Below are 17,614 nucleotides of genomic sequence, written 5' to 3'. Positions count from 1 at the left end.
GCGGAGGGTGCCTGCAACTGTTTCGAGCAGTCTCACACACACATGCTCCCCCCCACACACACACACACACACACCGAGCCCTTACTTACTCACACACATCGACAGACGAATAAAATGGGGGCCATCCCGCCCCCGTGCCTGCCGCCGCGTGTTACAGCCTTGCAGTGTAAGAGCCCCCCAGTGATTTTTGTTCCTGATTTATGACTCGGCCTGACACCATGTTTGTATTAGCACCTGCTGCCGAGCCGCGCGGGGCGGCGGGGCCGCGCCCACAGCCGCGCTTTGTGCTCGCTCCGCCTAAGGAGGCTCTCCCCTCTCCCTCTCCCCCTCTCTCTCGAATCTCCTTTGCATATCTCTCCCTCCCATTCACCGCGCCATCCACGCGTGTGTAATAGTTTCACGGTTTTTTTTTACGCGGAAGGAGTGAAAAAAAAGGTGATTCTGATTTGTCGGAACGGGAGTGTGGGTTCGCTTCGGCAGGTCAACTGCGGCTCTCGCCTGACCCCGGGCAGTGCACTGGGAGTGGCTGCCAATGGCATCCGCCCCGCCTCGCCCCGCCCCGCCCCGCCCCGCCTCGCGCTGCTCTTGCTCAACCTCGCCGCCGCCTTTGAGGTTGAATCTTTGATGGCGCGGCGCGGCGTCGCGTGCCTTTGTGTGCCATTGGCAAGAAGCGGATCTATTCATAAGTCATCTGGGACGTCGCGGCGCCGCGGCGGGGGCGGCGGGGGCGGTGGGGGCGGCGGGGGCGTCCGTTCCGTTGCCGCCAGCCCGCCAGCCCCGCCAGCCCCGCCAGCCCCGCCAGCCGGTCTGGCTTTTCACCTGGCCCCTGCCAGCCCCTTCCCGACCCCCCAGTGGACCACGCGATGAAAAATCCAGCAGCGCGCTTTGTGACACACGAAAGGTCGGGCGGGGCACTTTCCTCTGCGGCTCGGCGGGCACGCCCCTTCGCCGGCCTGACAGGCCGCTGTCACCGTGGCCGCGCGGTCAGGCGCGTCACACACCGGCGGGCGCGTCACGCGGGGGGCCCGAGTTCGAACCCCGCCGCCGGCGCCCCGCTTTTTCGACGTTGATTGGCTGACGGATCGGGGCCAGCCGCAAAAAAGTGGCGGGGTCACCCAGTCGTGTCGTCGCTCTGTCTCTGTCGCGCTCACGGGGCGCGCCGTTCGGAGCGAGAGAGACAGAGCGGTGATTCGACTCAGGTGGGGTGGGCGGCCGGCGTGGCCGGGCGGCGTCTAAGAGCGGGCCGTCATCGGGCTTCCTGCGGGGCGTCGGGGAGGGGGAAAGGGGAGGGGGGGGGGGGAAGGGGAGGGGGGAGGGCTGCTCTCGCAGGAGTCACAAAGACGGAGCCGTGGCGGCTTGCCTCGGCTTGCCTCGGCTTGCGCAAACTCACTCGCTCGAACAAGATTGAGCCCCGATTTAAACCGGGTTCTGAGAGACCAAGTTTGAACCGGGTTCGGACCGATCCTCTCGCCGTCACTCATTTGCAAGCGAAAGGAGAGAAAGGAGACGACGCCGCATCCCCCCCCCTACCTCCTTTCCCCTCCCACCTCTCCTCACCACCCGCGCTGCGTTCGCTGCTTTCGCTGCCTTCGCGGAGTTCAACTAGTTTACCGAAGAGCCAACTTGTTTGGGGGGGCCCTGACGTCCTCATATCTCAGAGGCAACACTTTGTAACACAAAACCAGAGTGCTTTTGCCTGGGAAAGCGCCGCGCCGCCGAGCCACGCCGACACCAGAAACTTTGCGGCAACCGGACCCGTCTCCGAACGCGTTGTCGCGCTGCGGTCGCCGTGGCCGCCAGTGGCGTGCCATTGTGCGCCGCGCTGTAGAGGAAGTCGCCGAAGAGGAAGCCAATGAGAGTGCGGCCGCGGCCGGGTTAGCCTGCCCGGCAGACTGTCTCTCTCTCGCACCGCCAGCAAGTTGTTGATCGTTATTCTCTCTTTCCGTTGCAGACGTGGCCATGACCGTGCGTAGTCGGCGGTAAGGTGATGCCTGGCCCCAGGCCCGGCCCCAGGCCCGGCCCGGCCATGGCCACGGCCTGCACGTCCAGGAGGCGGCCCAGGGCGCAGGCGGTGCTGCTGGTGCTGCTGCACTTGCTGTGGACCATCCCGCTCGGTGAGTAACCACCTCCGCCCGTCAACAGGTCGAGCGGTGCGGGTAGTGTCCTTGTCCTTTGTCCGAAGACAGTGTGGGAGCGAGTGCGCGGCCCGCCGCGGGACGGGACGCGCCCAGCGCGCCCAGCGCAGTCGGAGAGAGAAACCCCTTTCTTTCTTGCTTGCTTTCTTTCCGATTCACTCGGCTTGGCTCGCGGGGCCTTGCCCGCCCTGCCTTTCCGCCCCGGCGCACCTGACCGCACAGCACCGCACAGCGCCGCACACGCAGGGTCAGATCCTCCCCCTCCCCCCCACACACATTCCACTACACTGTGTCCTCGATGCTCATCTGTTGGCCGCGCGCGGTCCCACACACAGTCCCACACGCGACCGGGCCTTGTCCGCAGACAGACCGGAATTTCCGTCCGACCGCCCTGTTTCCCGCCATCGTGTGTGTGTGTGTGTGACACCACGAGCTGGTCCACTTATCACGTAACGCTTCGGTGGTTTCCCTCTCTCTCTTGCACTCGTTGACAGTGTGGAGGTGCGGAGCGCCTGCGGACGCGAGGGTAGGCAGCGCGGTCGTCAGGCGTGCGTTCCGGTTGCCTGCCGCCACGGCGCCGTGGCCGCCCGGCTGCGCCGCGCGAGGAGAGAGAGAGGGAGAGGGACAGGGAGAGGGAGGGAGAGGGAGGGAGGAAGAGAGAACCACAATTAATTCGAAGCGCAGAACTGCGTGCTATTGCTCTCGTGACTGCAGGCTTGTCTCCTCCCCCCCCCCCCCCCCCCACTCCGGTTGACGAGCCCTGCCGGGCCGAGCCTCGCGGTGATGTCTGATTTATGGAAATCTCGCCAGCTGCAAATTTCTTGCGCCGCTGCCCTTTCGCGCAGCTTTATTTTTTTATTTTTTTATTTCCCCGCGCGTCTTTCCCGGTCTTTTCCATGTTTTTTTTTCTCGTTTTGTTTTCTTTCTCCGTCTGGTGCCGTCTCGGCCATCATCCGTCTCGCTTGGCCGGCTAATGCATCACGGGGGGAATGATGATATGCCCGCACCTGTCCGTCAGGCCGTCCTCCTTCGTGATGATGAAAAAGGAAGAACTCCTCTGTCTCCCTCGCACCCGTCGGCCGGGCCGCGGTGGCTCGCGAGAGAGAAAAAGACAGGAGCGCTCGTTTCCTGGGCGAGACACACGCGCGCGGCCCTCCCTCGCTCTGTCTCTCTCGCACACCCGCACGGTCGTGGGCGCGCCGCACGGGTGCGTGTGGCAGGAAACGAGCGGCCAAATCAGATGGCGTGTTGTGAGAGAAAGCAGAGCGGAGGGCCCGGCCTGTCTGCTGGCAAAAAGGTGGAGGCTCATTGAATTACACAATAACATTTATTTCAGATACACGTCCCGTTCGGAACGTTCCTTCGTCTCCCAAACGGCCTTGCTGCCTCGGCGCGCCCATTAGCCCTGCCGTGCCGCTACAAGTGGGGTGTAATGTAAATCGATGTCCCCCCCCTCACTCCTCCAGAGGATCCCCACCGTAAATTCCATGGCGCAGAAAATCGAGTCCCATTCCGGGAAACTGATACAATTGGGGCATCTTTGGGCGCATTCCTTGGGAAAATGCAAAGCCAAAGCCCCCGCCCGGCGGCCGGCTGGCCGAGGCTGGCGCAGAGCAGACAACGAAGGGTGCCAGTTTCTCGCTGCATTCCACTCCTCGTTCGCAATTTTTATTTCCATTCGTGTTAACTGTCACTGTTTGTAATTTAATTTAATTTATTCACGAGGTGCGGCGCGAGGCGCATTTCGCATGCATCTCGTCGATGGGCCCGTCAAGCGCAAAAGGCCGAAACGACAAAACGACGCGCAGAGCGGCGCAGAGCGGCGCAGAGGCCGAAGGACGCTTCACTTTTCAGCTTGTCAACATTGACGCAGCAGTAATTTGGGCCCGGAGGCCCGATTCCGAACGGCGCGCTCTCCGTCTCTCTCGCACGCACGCGGCATGCCGGCCCGTCCCGCGAGTGCGAGAGAGACGGGGCGCATAGCGCGCGCAGTCGGCCGTTAAGCTGTTACTGACGTGGCTGGCTATGGCCGGGCTATGCCGCGCGTGCGCCAGCGCTGGCCGACCGAGGGGCCGAGGGCGTGGAGCCCCCGACGGGGCCCAACCCCAACGGGGCCCAACGCCAACGAGCGACCAACGTGGAACTAGGGCGGCCTGCTTAACATAATAGAGCCATTCGCAGAAAAATGAGTGGTTAATTAAAATTCGCGCCAATTTTGTTTTGCCCCCTTTTTTCCGTCGCCTTCCAAGTTTTCGTCTCACTTGGCCAGATTAACGAGGCCCCCGCGGATGCCTCTCGGGCCAAGTGCAGCCTGCACTGCAAAGTGGGGGGCCTGCGCACAGTGGGCCAGAAGACCGGTGGAGGTATTGCCGCAAAGTTGATCAAAACGGTCACAAATGTCTTTTTGAAAAATCGTGTTTTGGGCCGACTTTAAGCAGCCACTGCGTCTGATCCGAGGCGGTATATCGTCCTCCCTCAACGGGCATTTGGTCTTTGGACCTTCCTTTAGCATGCCTTCGTTACGGAGTGCGATTATCGGCCTTAGTTTGGGAGCAGTATTGTCTCAAAGTTGATCAAAACATGATTTTCCAGACATTTGTGACCGTTTTGATCAACTTTGCGGCAATACTTCTCCCAAACTAAGGCAGATAATCGCACTCCGTAACAAAGACATGCTAAAGGAAGGTCCAAAGACCAAATGCCCGCTGAGGGAGGACGAAATACCGCCTCGGATCGCACGCAGTGGCTGCTTAAAGTCGGCCCAAAACACGATTCTGGTCTGCGGTCACTGGTCTGCGGCCGGAGAGCCAAAGAGCCGCGCGGAGAAGTCCGCGTGTGTACAGTGTGGATCACCCTGGCCACCTCGTCTCGCCCTTCCGCGGCCTGGGCTGGGCTGGGCCGGGCACACGCTGCTAGCGCTGCTCATGATGGATTGCAAGGCCGAAATAAGGTCACCGACGGCGGCGGTGTTTGTGGCCGGCGTGGCGTGGCACGGCACGGCGCGGTGCTGCGTGCCTCGCGATCATTGGCAGGGCAGGGCGGCGCTGGCACACCACCACCACTGACCCCCAAGGGGGACCCGACCCTACGTGTGATTCGACGGCGGGTCGACGTGGCTTATTTCGAATCACAATGATTCATTCGTATTGCGTCCACACGGCCGCTGTTGTTGTTGTTGTTGTTGTTGTTGTGCTCGAGCACCGTCACACACAGACACAGCCGCACAGTCACGCACACGCGCACACTCCAAAAAATTGGAATGGCACTCCAGCAAACAGGGGCCGACTGCTGCTGCTTGTTCCGTGAGCGAGGACAAGGGGCGCAGACTCTACTACAATATAATATCGGTCCGTCGTAGTAAACATGACCCGCTTCAAGGCGAAATCTGCGTCCCCCTTCCTGCCGCCCCTTCCGGGCCGCGACGTGCTTGAGGCTGCCGGGGCTGCGGGGGCTGCCGGGGCTGCCGTCGGCGTCCTCGAGGCCGGGCTAGGAGACCGACGACGGCGGAGAGGAACGGCCTTTTTCTCTTTCCTCGGAGAATGTTTGGGGCGGCCGGGCCGGGGCGGGGCGCGGCCCGCCCTAATCCTTTGACAGGCTGCTCGTGTGTTTATCCGTGCGTGCGTCTGCGTGCTTGTGTGTGTGTGTGTGGCGGGGAGGGGAGGGGGTGACTTTTGTAACGCTTTACACGTTGCGTGCACCCACCTGCCCTGCGCCTGCCCGCACCGCCACCCCGCGGGGCCCGCCCGCCCGCCCCGCCCGCCCGCCCCGCCCCGCCCCGCCCCGCCCCGCCCCGCCCCGCCCCACCCGGCCGCGCTTCACACGTAGTGCCATCGATCACCGTTCGAGAGCTCCATCAAACTGACTACCGGAGCTATTTCTCTGTCAGTCTCGGCTCGGCGCGGCGGCTCGGCGCGGCTCGGCGCGGCGAACAAGCTTGTCCATTTCGCGGGCGCCACCCTTTTCCCGCTGAAAACACACGCGGCGGGCTGCAGTGGCGTGGCGGCGTGCCAAGGAAAGTCATTTCCTGTGAGCGCCAGGCGAGCGCCACCCGAGCGCCACGCGAGCGCCACGCGAGCGGCGCGCTCCTCGGCCAATCTCAACGTCCTCCTTATCATGACGTGACTCCACTGCGCTGTGCTGTGCCTGCCTGCCGGCCGCCGCGACCCACGACTATAACGACGGCCTCCCGTATTGGCAGCGGCAGTCCAGGCGCTGATTCCGAGCGCTCTGTCTCTCTCGCACCGCCACGGCAGTCGCGCCAGCCTGCGCCAGTCTGCGCCAGCCCCGGCAGTGCGAGCGAGACAGAGCGACCGCGATAGCGGCGCCAGCCGCGCGGGTCGCCAAGTACAGAATGTACTTTTATCACTAATCTAGGACACACGCTGCGCCGCTGTGGCGGGCTCACTCCGAAAAGTGCTGCGTCGTCGCTCTGTCTCTCTCGCACTCACGCGCCGCGCCCGTAGGGCCGTAGGGGTGCGAGAGAGACAGAGAGAGAGAGAGAGAGAGAGAGAGAGAGAGAGAGAGACGAGGCGGTGTGCAAAGTCGGCCCGCTGCAGGTGTGCATCGCCTTTTAGGCTGTCCGCGCATCGATTCTCGGCCCCCAGGTGGGCTGACCAGGTGAGCCGTTTCGCTTCACCGGCCCACGGCGTGCCTTGGCGTGCCTTGGCGTGCCCTGGCCGGCCCAGCCCCTCGGCCCGGCGACGGGGGACGGAACAGCCATCTGTCTTTTGTCGGGTACACCTGTGGGCACCTGGGCCCGCCCCGCCCCGCCCCACCCCGCTCGCCCGGGCCCCGTCCACCCCGTCACTGAGCGCTGTCTCAGCGAGGACAACAAGCGGGTCGATTTTATAAAATTTATTACAAGTAAAAAAAAAACAACAACAATAAAATAAAGAGAAAAGGCTGTCTGGCCGATTCGACACAACAATCTCAGAGAGGCAAAAGTAGGTCTAGCTTATATCCTTATAACTAAAGAAATTAAAAAAAATAATAAGACTAATGACAGGTGGAACTGATAGTGGACTATCTAGTGGAAAGATCTTGCGCAGGCTTCGTGCTTGTCACGCAGTGGAGCAAACAAACAACTCAGGTTCCTATCTCCTACCTACCTTCGGTCGACTCTTCAATCAGAGACGACTTACAAGAACGCAATCTAGCTAGAGTGGACAGAGGCGATGCAGATCCCGACTTGCTTTTCTTAGCATAAATAACTACCAGTGGACAATAAGGGAAGTTTATGGGGGATGCGTGATGTGAAAAAAATGGAATGATACAATGGATGGACTAGGGAACGGATCACGAGCGAACTAGATCGGAAACCGTCGGAAACTCGACTTCACGTGAGCATAATACTTGGTTCGGTTTACACACTAGAGCGCCCTCCTACAGCAGGCCGTGGATGGTCTTCATCGGGTACACGTCCACCGACACCACGGTGGCGGTGCCGTTGAGCGCGTAGAAGCTGACGCCGTCCTTGAAGGGGTCGGGGAAGATGACGTCCGTGATGGCGACCTCGCCCCGGTTGGCGAACACCTCGACGGAGCCGTGGTCCACCAGGATGCGCAGCTTGAGCTTGTTGCCCACCAGCGGCAGGTCGGCGCTGTGCCTGTCGGGGAAAAGGGCGTCGAAGTTGACGGTGCCGGAGATGCGGCGGTCGATGAACACCTGCCCCTTGGCCTTGTCGTAGCCGATGAGCGTCTCCTGGTGCTCGCCCTGGTACACCTTGACGCCGAACTCGGCGGCGCTGCCGGCGTCGAACTCGACGACGATGTCCAGCGCGCGGCCGCGGATCGCGGGCTCGGTGTAGTCGTTGGCCACCGCCAGGTTGCTTTGGTGAACGGCGTTGCTCTGTGAATGAACGGAAAGTTAGCCACAATGAAGTGTGCGCTGAGGCACGCAAACGCAAAGTTAAGTGTCGCTCACCAAGTCGCGCAGGCTGTCGATGTTCTTGACGGGGTTCTGCACCACGCGCACCTTGCCGTCGATGGTGACGAGCTCCAGGAGGCGCGGCACGGTGAAGGCGTTCCTCCAGGTGGAGGCGGGTGTCACCTGCGTGTACTGCCAGTTGGACATCCAGCCGATGGCCACCACCTCGCCGTTGGGCGCGCTGTCCCACGTGATGGTGGCGTAGTTGTCGGCGCCCCAGTCCAGCCAGCTGTAGTCGCCGTCGGCGTGGAACGTGTCGCCGTCGAACTGGCCGATGAAGAACTGCGCGGCGGAGCCCCAGCCGAAGCGGCTGCCGGGGTTGATGTTGACGATCAGCACCCACTTGGTGTTCTTGGCGTCGCCGTCGACGGGCAGCTCGAACATGTCGGGGCACTCCCAGACGCCGCCGGTGGCGCCCAGCCCGGTGAACTCGCCGGCGGGGCCGTCGCCGCCCTTGCCGTCGCCCCACTTGATGAGGTCGCTGGACTTGTAGAACTGCAGGACGTGCTCCTCGGACTTCTGCACCAGCATGAGCCAGTGGTCGCCGCGGCGGCTCACCTTGGGGTCCCGGAACTCGTACATCTTCTTGTCCAGCACGGGGTTGTGCGCGTACTTGGTCCAGGTGCGGCCGCGGTCCGTGCTGCTGGCGATATGCTGGCTCTGGAAGTGCCTGTTGGTGCTGTGGCCCTGGTCGTCGAGCGGCGAGTTGGGGTCCGGCACTTGGTCGTACGACGTGTAGATGGCGATCATGACCGGCTCGCCGGCCTTGGCGCACAGCCCCGAGGTGCAGTCCTTGTCCACCACCGCCGACCCGGAGAAGATCTGCTCGTGCTGGTCGTAGCTGATGGCCACGCCCAGCTCCTGCCAGTGCACCAGGTCCGTGCTGACGGCGTGGCCCCAGGACATGTTGCCGTGCAGCGTGGTCTCGTAGTCCGCCTGGTAGAACAGGTGCCACTCGCCGTCGGCGTACACCAGCCCGTTGGGGTCGTTGACCCAGCCGAAGCGCGGCGTGTAGTGAAAGGCGGGCCGCATCATGTCCACGGCCAGGGCGGCGGGGGCGTCGTCGGCGCAGCCCGGCAGCGTGCCCAGGATGATGCCGGCGGTGACGGCCGCGGCCACCACGGCGGCCACCACGCCCACCACCACGTTGGCCACCAAGGGTCGCATGCTGCAGGCCTGCAAACGGTGAAGGCGCTCTCGTCTCGGCGACTCGGAGAGCCGCTATTTATCTACTGCCGGCCTTCGCCGCCAATCGCCGCTATTTATGGCCAACGCGGTGGCGCCGCCGAGCCGCCAAGCCGCGCGGGAAACACCCGCCTGAGCGTCCCGCGCCAAATGAAACGAGGAACAGTGCACTGACTGCACCTAAGCCCAGGGCGAATATAGTTAATTCAGACCGGATGTACTACTCAAGGTCAATGTTAATTCTAAAATTTGACGCTCAGGAAGCCGGTACTGCACCCACGATGACACACGCTGCGTGGCTGCGTGCCCTAGTCACGCCGCCTTCCGAAAAGAGCCATTACTCAGACCATTTAGCGCTATCTGCGCAGAGCACTGTAAGTGCTGTTGGTGCCCCACTTGAAGTGCGCGATGCGTGCACTTGCCCCACAAACAGGGACACAAGTAGGACGGGCGACCGTTCCCGCGCGGCAACTCACTACTCACCCTGACCAGCCGGCCGCCGTCGCTGACCGGGCAAGACTGAGCGACGCGGTGCCCCATTAGGGGCGTGTGGCGTGGCGAGGCGTGGCGAGGCGAGGCGTGGCGGCTCCATGACGGCCTGCTTCGCCTTGCGTCCGAAGGGTCCGAAGCGACGGCCCCCGCGCGCCCCGCCTGGCCGAGACAGAGACACGGGGCGCACTATTCGCACGCGCGAGTGTCAACAGTGCGGCACTCCATCGCCACGGCCTCGTCGTCGGCCTCGCCGGGCACTGCCACGCGCCACCGCCACATCGACGCAGCGGTGAACAAAGGCGGCGTTTGATGGCGCGCGACGGGGCGGCGCGGCGAGGCAGGCAAGGTCAAGGACGCGCTAATCGGATCGAGCTATCGAAATATCGAAGTATATATTTCGATGTATCGAAGTGTGAGCCGCGCGAGGTTCGCGGAAGCGTTCCACAAAAGGCTGCCCACCACACACACTCACACACACACACACACACACACACACACACACACACACAAAAGAATGGCAGCGTGTGGTGATTTACTTGAAATCAAAACAGCTGACCTAGTAACACAGCATTACAAAGTGATAATCTTAAGCCGCGGAAAGCGCCCAAGCTCGAGTGCATTAAATCTTGTTTACTCGCGCGTTTGCCGGGTGTCACGCTACACTCGATGATAATTATAATCGCAAATCTCGCCGTTTTCTTCCTCGAGCGAATTCCACTGTGGTGGTTTTTTCCCGCGTACTATGTCGGAAAGGGGAGGGGGGCTGGACGATAACGCCGCGTTGTTGTTTGGCGCGAGGTTCAATTTCATAATTGAAAGCAACATGGCGCGGTGCGTCGGCCGCGTCTCGCTGTTGCTCTAATGACTGCACTCTGGCCCTGCTTTTTGTGGCCCTCGCGGCCCGCCCCCTAGTCAGCCAGCCAGGCAGCCAGCCCAGCCAGCCAGCCTCGACAGAAAGACGTCTTAATTCGAAGATACGGGCCGGGCTAAGTAGTTGACTAATTGTAAGGGTGTGAGTTCCAACGGAGTTCGGAGGCGGGGGAAGGGGGCGGGCGGAGGGGCTGCCAGTGTGGCTGCTTGCGATCGACGGGGACCCAGTCCGATCCCCCCTCTCTGGCAGTGTACTCCCCACTTTTGGGAATGAAATTTGCCGTTCGTCTCGCACGTCCGCCGAGAGAGAGCGAGACAAGGCGGAGCACGAATGAGTTGATGGCATTTGGGATCCGAAAGTACGACGAAAGGGAGATCTGGAAGGCAGTGCCCCGCAATCCCTTCCCTTTCCCGCCAAAATCAATGAGACATTCCACCGCCTTCTCGGCGGCGGCGGTGGCGGCGTCGAGGACGGCCAGGTAGTTCTGATGAGATTAGAAGGCGGCGGAACACTGCCGCAGAGAAGGCGGTGCCTTGCAGTGCCTTGCAGTGCTGCGGGGCGGAGCGGCGGAGCGGTTGCCTGCTGATATTAGAAGGCCACGCTCCCCTGCACGGCCGGCCCGATATTAAGGGGGGCTCCGGGGGAAGGGGGAGGGGGGGGGAGGTCGTGGGCGGAAAATGAACTGAGGCGCTCTTGCTGCTGATGCTGCCCTGTTGTTCCGTCTGTTCTTTCTCTCTCGGAGCGCGAAGAAGAAGAAGAAGAATGTCATTCGGCAGGACATGTTACGCGAGATTAAGACGGGGCGTTTCACAGTGGCACGGAAGTGGGGAGGAAATGAGTGCAAAGTAGCGGCGAGTTCTTTCCAATCGGACTTACGTCAGAGGACGACTTATAATGAGATAAGAGTGTGCGATCGGCCAAGTGTTAAGCCGAGACCGTGACTACGGCGAGGCCGCGACCTTGGTCGCGGAGCGATCGCAGAGCCCTGGCTGAGGCCGTGGTGGAGGCCGTGGCGAAAGTGGTCTTGGCAGAGGCCGAGGCAGGGGTTGAGGCCGCCAGCGCCGCACCGCCGGGGGACCGCCAGAAGCCTACGAGGCGAGGCCGGCAAGGGTTGCCTACCCACAGAGCGTGAAGAAGCCCACCCTAAACACCAATTAGCAACATGTAAGCTCCCCCTAAATCTCGACAAACTTTTTCAACTGCCGAAGCGGCTTCCTCAAAGACGAGCCTCGGCCGGCAAGTTGGCCCCCTCCCCTCCCCTCTCCGCGTCGGGGCTGCATTTGCCAAAACGCAAGAGGGGAGACCCCGAAAGCCGAGTGCAAAGTATTTCAGTTTCATCAGATTAGATGGCAGATTGCCCCCCGAGTTCCGGCCAGGGCCGGAGAAGCGTGAGGACGAGGACGGCACACTGGAAGACTCGCTGGAAGACTCGCTGGAAGACACTGGAAGGGAAGGCACTGGCAGGGAGTGGAGGCGGGGGGCATCATGGGCACCGTGAAGAGGACGACGTTCATCCCCGGGCTGGGCGGGCTTCGTCTGCTTCATGTCGTTTTCTCCCCCTACTCTCCCTCTCTTTCTTCCTTATTGGTCCCCCTTTCCGATCACCATTGCCCCTTATTCGATCTCCCTCTCTCTCTCGCTCGCTGTCATCTCGCTAGCAAAATTCTTCCGCCGTTGAGTACGCCACGCTGCTGTCCCCGCGGGCGGCGTGTTCCCGCTCCCCCTCATCCTCGTCGTCCTCTGAAGAATGTGGGTCACAAGAGTCGTCGCCGTGCAGCACCGCCTTTTTTTGTCTCTTTTTTTCTGTTCTTCTTGCAGTGCGCCTGCTTGAAACACACGCACAGCCCTTTGCCAAAGTCCGAAGTCTCGGTCGGTGCATTAGCTCCATTCGTCATGTGGCGTCCACTGTCTCTCTCGCACCTCTGCGGGACGCGCAATGAGTGCGAGAGAGAGGGCGAGCTTGTTCCTGCAGGACTCCGTCTGACTCCGTCGGCAAGGCCGCTGACTTATTCACGGACCTCCCTGTTGGAGTCGGCCGATTCGCTGGCCGAGAGAAACTACACCATTTCCAACCTTTTTTCCGGTGTACGTATCACACGGAGAGGCTGTCGCTTTGCTCTTCGTTAATTGTGCCCCACGCTGGCATGGCTGGCAGCAGCGGACTGCCTCCGCGGGCGACACCGCCTGTCTCTCTCGCACTCGCAGCGCGTGCCCGGGGTGTGAGAGAGACGGAGCGACAGATCGCCGTTCGGAACAAGTCTGCAGGCAGTGGCAGGCAAGGCAGACAGCTCGCGCGCTCCGCAGTCAAAGTGTCGCGGAGCAGCGGAGCACTGCGAAGCACTTCTCGTCTCGTCGTCTTGGCGCTAGGCGCTTTGGCCCCGACAGCGCAAACCGCATTAATATTTTTGAGCTGCAAAGGCGCGCGCTTCAAAATAATGGATGCCGACGCGCGACTGCCGACTGCAGTGGCGTGGCGTTGCCGTGGCGTTGCCGTTTCCCTCGGCGCCCCAGGGCGCGGAAAACGCAGTGGGGCCCTCAGTGGGGCCTCAGTGGGGCTCTCGTGCTGTTTTATCGCAATTGTTTCGTCGTTCCCGCGATTGAGAGGCCTTGACGCCGTGGCGCCGCGGCGGCAGCAAAACGCTCCGAGTTCTCCGTCCCTCTCCCCCTTCTTCTGCATTGTTCAACTTTTTTCTCTCTGTCTCGCTTCAGTCCGCCTGCGGACGTCCGGGTAGGCCATCCCGCCACACTCCCTTGTTTCACAACTTGCCTACCTCCGGCATTTAAACTTTTCCCCCTCGAAGAGCCGACCGTTGTTTACAAGTCGTTTATACTTTTTTTTTTGCCCAGGAGCGTTCCTGGTCCGGTTAACTACTTAATCGGCCTCACTGTTAATTCTCTTGGCAGGGTCCAGCCTAGCCAACGGGGCGGGGGACTTCACCGGCCGATGTCGTTCTTTTCGTTGTTGTTGTTTGTCGAACTGTGTGACTGTGACACCGCGGCGACAAACGGCCCATTTAGATTCAACTAACGCCATTATTTGCTGGTCGTGCCTGCGTGGACGGCGTCGCTCTGTCTCTCTCGCACTCAGGCCAAAGTACCAAAGTACCAACACCGGCCACCTCGCTCGGGTCTATATATTTTGTTTCATACACAATTTTAATTACTATCTTTGGAATGAGCCCGCATACTACCCCGTATAGGGAAACCGAACGAGTATTGACTGAGAAATTTGAAAGGGAAAAGAAAAAAATTTGAACTCTACACCCCCTCCCCAGTCTTAATGGGGAGGCCTCCTGCTTTACTTCGGTGTTCGGGATGGGAACCGGTGCTATCAGGTACCTGGGGTTAATCCCGTCAGCGACTCTAACGTTCGCCGGGGGACCCAGTAGGACCCCAAAGCTCAGGCAGCTGGGTGAGAGCACCCAGTACGAAGCTCTTTGAGGGGCGGGACGTAGAGTGAGACGACAGAGAGACAGAGAGAGACTCAGACAGAGAAGAGGTTTGGTGGGAGCTTCTTGTTTTCGTAGGGTTGGTTGTGTACCCCATGGTACCCCCACTGTCCGGCGCTCCCGTACCGAACATACAGCGTTTTAGGCCAGCTTCAAAGGACTTATCATCGCCTCCCCGACAAGTCGAGGAGGCACCACCCGCAACCACACACCGGGTGGTCTGGATTGATGGATCAAATACGCCATCGCTCCAGTGCCGAGGCCAACCCGCCGAAGCGGATTGCTTTTTAGACACCCACAGCGGAGTGGCCAGGTGAATGTGACTCTGACCACTACGCTATCACGCTTGTACGTCAGGCAGCGTGTTGGACGACGGGTTTGAGTTGCAGTGGCAGGAAGGCAGTCGAAAAATGTAACGAAATGATGAGATTCGATCCCCGGACCCCGCCACCGGGATCACACGACTTTACGCTCTCGGCCACCACGGCCCATGATGAGGGGACCGGCGTGAGGTGGGTTCTTGACGCAACAGGACTCGACCGACCCGGTCAAAATTTCGCAAGAAGTTGGGGGAGTCGAACCGCCGACCCTAGCATTGGGAACCGACGCCTCTACTCCCTGGACCACCACGTCCCATGCATGGAGTGGGCTCGCGTTCACGGGTTTCAACCGCACTGGGTGAGGCAGTAAAATTAAATGGAAATATTTGTTAGGAGTCGAACCTCCGGCATGTGGGTCTGTTGCACACGGCTCCGCTCGGATGGCCTCGAACCACCACCCTTAGGATAGCAAGTCGAAAAAACTTTTGTGACGCTGGTATTCGAACGCCCGCCTGCGGTAACTCGATCCCACGTCTCTAACCTCTCGGCTATCAGAGCAGTTGTGAAACGCGACGGATCATCTGCTTTCATTAACGTTCGTTGAATGAGATTTTTTTATAACATCGCAACTATTTTAAGTTTGTTTTATGTTTTTTTAAATTGTTTCGTAATTCTTTAACATTTGATTTGGAGGCGACTTCCTTTTGGTTCTTCCCACTCCCCCGTTCTGGACGCTCCCGTCCGTACGCAAGGAAGGAGGGATGCTCGTGAAGACTGATTCCGAGAGTCGCTCTGTCTCTCTCGCGCCTATTCCGGGCGCGCCGTGAGTGCGAGGGAGACAGAGCGACGGAAACGACTCCCGGAATCAGTCTGCTGTCCGGCGATGTTAGCGTTTCCGGCCCAATTGGGTTGTTGCGTGCCAGTGTGCCAGCAGCCGGCGGGGGCGGTGCCACTGCCAAGCCTCGCATCGCACTGCTAGACGCGGCTCGACACGCCACCCCTTCTGGACCGCCACTGACGGCCGCGGCGGGGCGGGCGGGGGGGGGGGGGGAGCGCAGGGGAGGCCATCCGCGAGCAAATCAAGACCGCCGTCTAGGCCGAGTGATTACCACGAGCACTGGGGCGGACGGCCGGGACGGCCAGGACGCCCAGGACGGCCAGGCACTGCTCCTCCGTCTGGGGGAGCAGCGGCGTCCGCCTCTTCTTGTCAAGGCCGTCTGGAAATGCGTTTGCCAGCAGACCGATTCCGAGGGTCGTTTTCGTCGCTCTGTCTCCCTCGCGCCCACGGGGCGTCCCGTGTAGGTGCGAGAGAGACAGAGCGACTCTCGGAATCCGTCTGCTGCTTCGGTCCGCACAGCGGGTCACGTCGGAGAGGGGCGGTTGCCTGCCTGCTGCGAGACTGCCCCGAGCAGTGCTGCTTCTTCCCTCTCTCTCGCTCACGCCCCTACGGCCGACAGGCCGCGCGAGTGCGAGAGAGACGGCATAACCAGTGTGGTGGTTTGTGGACGTGTGCAGCGCTAAACGGCGTGTATCCGCTTTGCCGCCTACTTGACGGCTTGCGGCGCGAGCAGGGCGAGCAGCGCGAGCGTGCCGGGGCTTTCAAGAGGGGGAGGGGGGCGGTTATTAATAGAAGGGCCGAGGGAGTCGCAAATCAAGGCCGCATTGTCGGATTGCCCGTTTGTAGGGCATAACTTGAAATGAGCGGGACAGTAATGCGTTATCGGCACTGCCGCTGTCCCGGACAGTGGCGTGGCACCGAGCGGCACGCTGGGGGAAAGAGTTGTTCGGACCGGGCGTTGCTTTTTTCGGCCAGCTCCGAAAAAAAGACGGAGCTTCGCCGCTCTGTCTCGCTCTGTCCGCCACGGAGCGGCCCCCATGAGTGCGAGAGAGACAGAGCGACCGTGTTCGGAATCAGTCTGCTGCGGGGTAGCGTTGCCGCTGCCGCCCCATCTGGTGGCGGCGAACTGAACTGCCGGCTAGCGGCGTCTTTGGCTGCCCGCTTGCCTGCCCGCCTGCCTGCCCGCCTGCCTGCCCGCCTGCCTGCCTGCACGTCTCGCGGCCGCGCGGATAAAATATCGGCAGCACGCCGAGAAGGGGCTCCTTGGCACCGGAGTTGCGTCGAGACTCCATCGAGGCCCCGCCCCGCCACGCCACGCCCCACCGCAAGCCGTTTAGCTGTTCATTAATCTTCTTCAACGGTGTGCCACGGAGCGCCCCCTCCCCCCTCTCTCTCGCGGCCCCCGCCCTGGGGGGACCGTCCTGGCATCCCCCCCCCCCGCTATATGCCTGTGACCGTGTGAGTGTGTGTTGTTGTGCCGCAAAAAGACAAATCGTCATGCGACAGCGCGGTACTTAAGCGTCGTGAGTGATTTTTAAACAACCCTGCGGAAAAAACGAGCCCCTGGAAATTCGCGTGAGGGATTACCCCGCAGTGCCAGCGTGCTGGCTGGAGGCGGCTAAGCGATCCACAGCCGTCGACGCCGTCGCCCCGCCGCGCGCCACGAGGACAGCGCTACTGAACGGTGTGTCGCTCCGTGGATCCCGCTCCGCAGACCCTCGCCGGTGGCGGGGCTACTCGCGCTCCCATTTTGATAGAGAAACCTGGCCGCTTGCTCTAGCTTGCTCTCGTCGACCCGATTCGACCGGATGCGAGCCGAGCTTAGCCGAGCCGAGCCGAGCCGAACCGAGCCGAGCCGAGCCCCGAACTCGGGCCCTGAAAGCGAATTGTGCCGCTGCTGCGCTGTGCTGCGCTGTGATTGAACCGATCGCACACGTATCGAAACGCGTCACCCGACCGGACATGACTGGCCCTGGGGGAGCCGGCCGGGCGGTGGACACACTGGAAGGGGTGGGGAATTGGAGGGGGGTGCCCTCGGGGGCAGCAGGGGCAGCAGTAAACGAAAAGAAAACGAAAAGGACGATGAAGGTCAGTCGGAATTAAGAAGCGGCGCGATGGCCGGCCGGCCGGCCTCCCATGGCGCAAAATCACGTGCAAATAATGGTGGACCCCCAGCGTGGCGTGGCGTGGCGTGGCGTGGCCGGCCGGGGACCCACACTCTCCTCCTCCCCCTCCTCCTGCACAAACGCAATGATTGAAGCGTCACTGTGTTTGCCCCCTTTCTTTCGTGTTTGGCCCGCCTGATTGTTTCTATCGAATCGACCCATCGGTGTTTAACTGGGCCGCTGTGTGCAGGGCCACAGGGCCGCAGCGGGCCTGCCCAATCCACGTCCCACTTC

The 17,614-nt window shown here is 61.4% G+C and overlaps 2 protein-coding genes across 2 annotated transcripts in view; one reads left to right on the top strand and one right to left on the bottom strand.

The window, feature by feature from the left end:
* Positions 1 to 1,975: 1,975 nt before the first annotated feature.
* Positions 1,976 to 17,614, top strand: part of LOC117640188 — a 56,158-nt gene continuing 40,519 nt past the window's right edge. Inside the window, exon 1 of the mRNA XM_034376493.1 lies at positions 1,976 to 2,114. Within this exon, the coding sequence (XP_034232384.1) occupies positions 1,988 to 2,114 (127 nt within the window). The 5' untranslated portion in view covers positions 1,976 to 1,987. The remainder of the gene's footprint in view (positions 2,115 to 17,614) is intronic.
* LOC117640187 (levanase-like) lies at positions 7,045 to 9,265 on the bottom strand. Its single transcript, XM_034376492.1, has 2 exons — positions 8,058 to 9,265; positions 7,045 to 7,982 (listed from the first exon to the last, which is right to left on the bottom strand). The coding sequence occupies exons 1-2, from the start codon at positions 9,225 to 9,227 to the stop codon at positions 7,518 to 7,520; spliced, it is 1,635 nt and encodes a 544-aa protein (XP_034232383.1). The 5' UTR covers positions 9,228 to 9,265; the 3' UTR covers positions 7,045 to 7,517.

The sequence above is a fragment of the Thrips palmi genome, unplaced genomic scaffold, assembly GCF_012932325.1.
Source record: "Thrips palmi isolate BJ-2018 unplaced genomic scaffold, TpBJ-2018v1 HiC_scaffold_12, whole genome shotgun sequence".
Taxonomy (NCBI): domain Eukaryota; kingdom Metazoa; phylum Arthropoda; class Insecta; order Thysanoptera; family Thripidae; genus Thrips; species Thrips palmi.
Note: the sequence above shows the minus strand (reverse complement) of the source record. Positions and strands in the feature narration are given on the sequence as shown.

Bases quoted from the DNA above. Each gene is read 5' to 3' on its own strand.
- LOC117640187 (XM_034376492.1), bottom strand. From the start codon at position 9,227: ATGCGACCCTTGGTGGCCAACGTGGTGGTGGGCGTGGTGGCCGCCGTG. The intron at 7,983-8,057 runs GTGAGCGACACT...GTTCATTCACAG, and splicing joins TCGACAGCCTGCGCGACTTG to AGCAACGCCGTTCACCAAAG.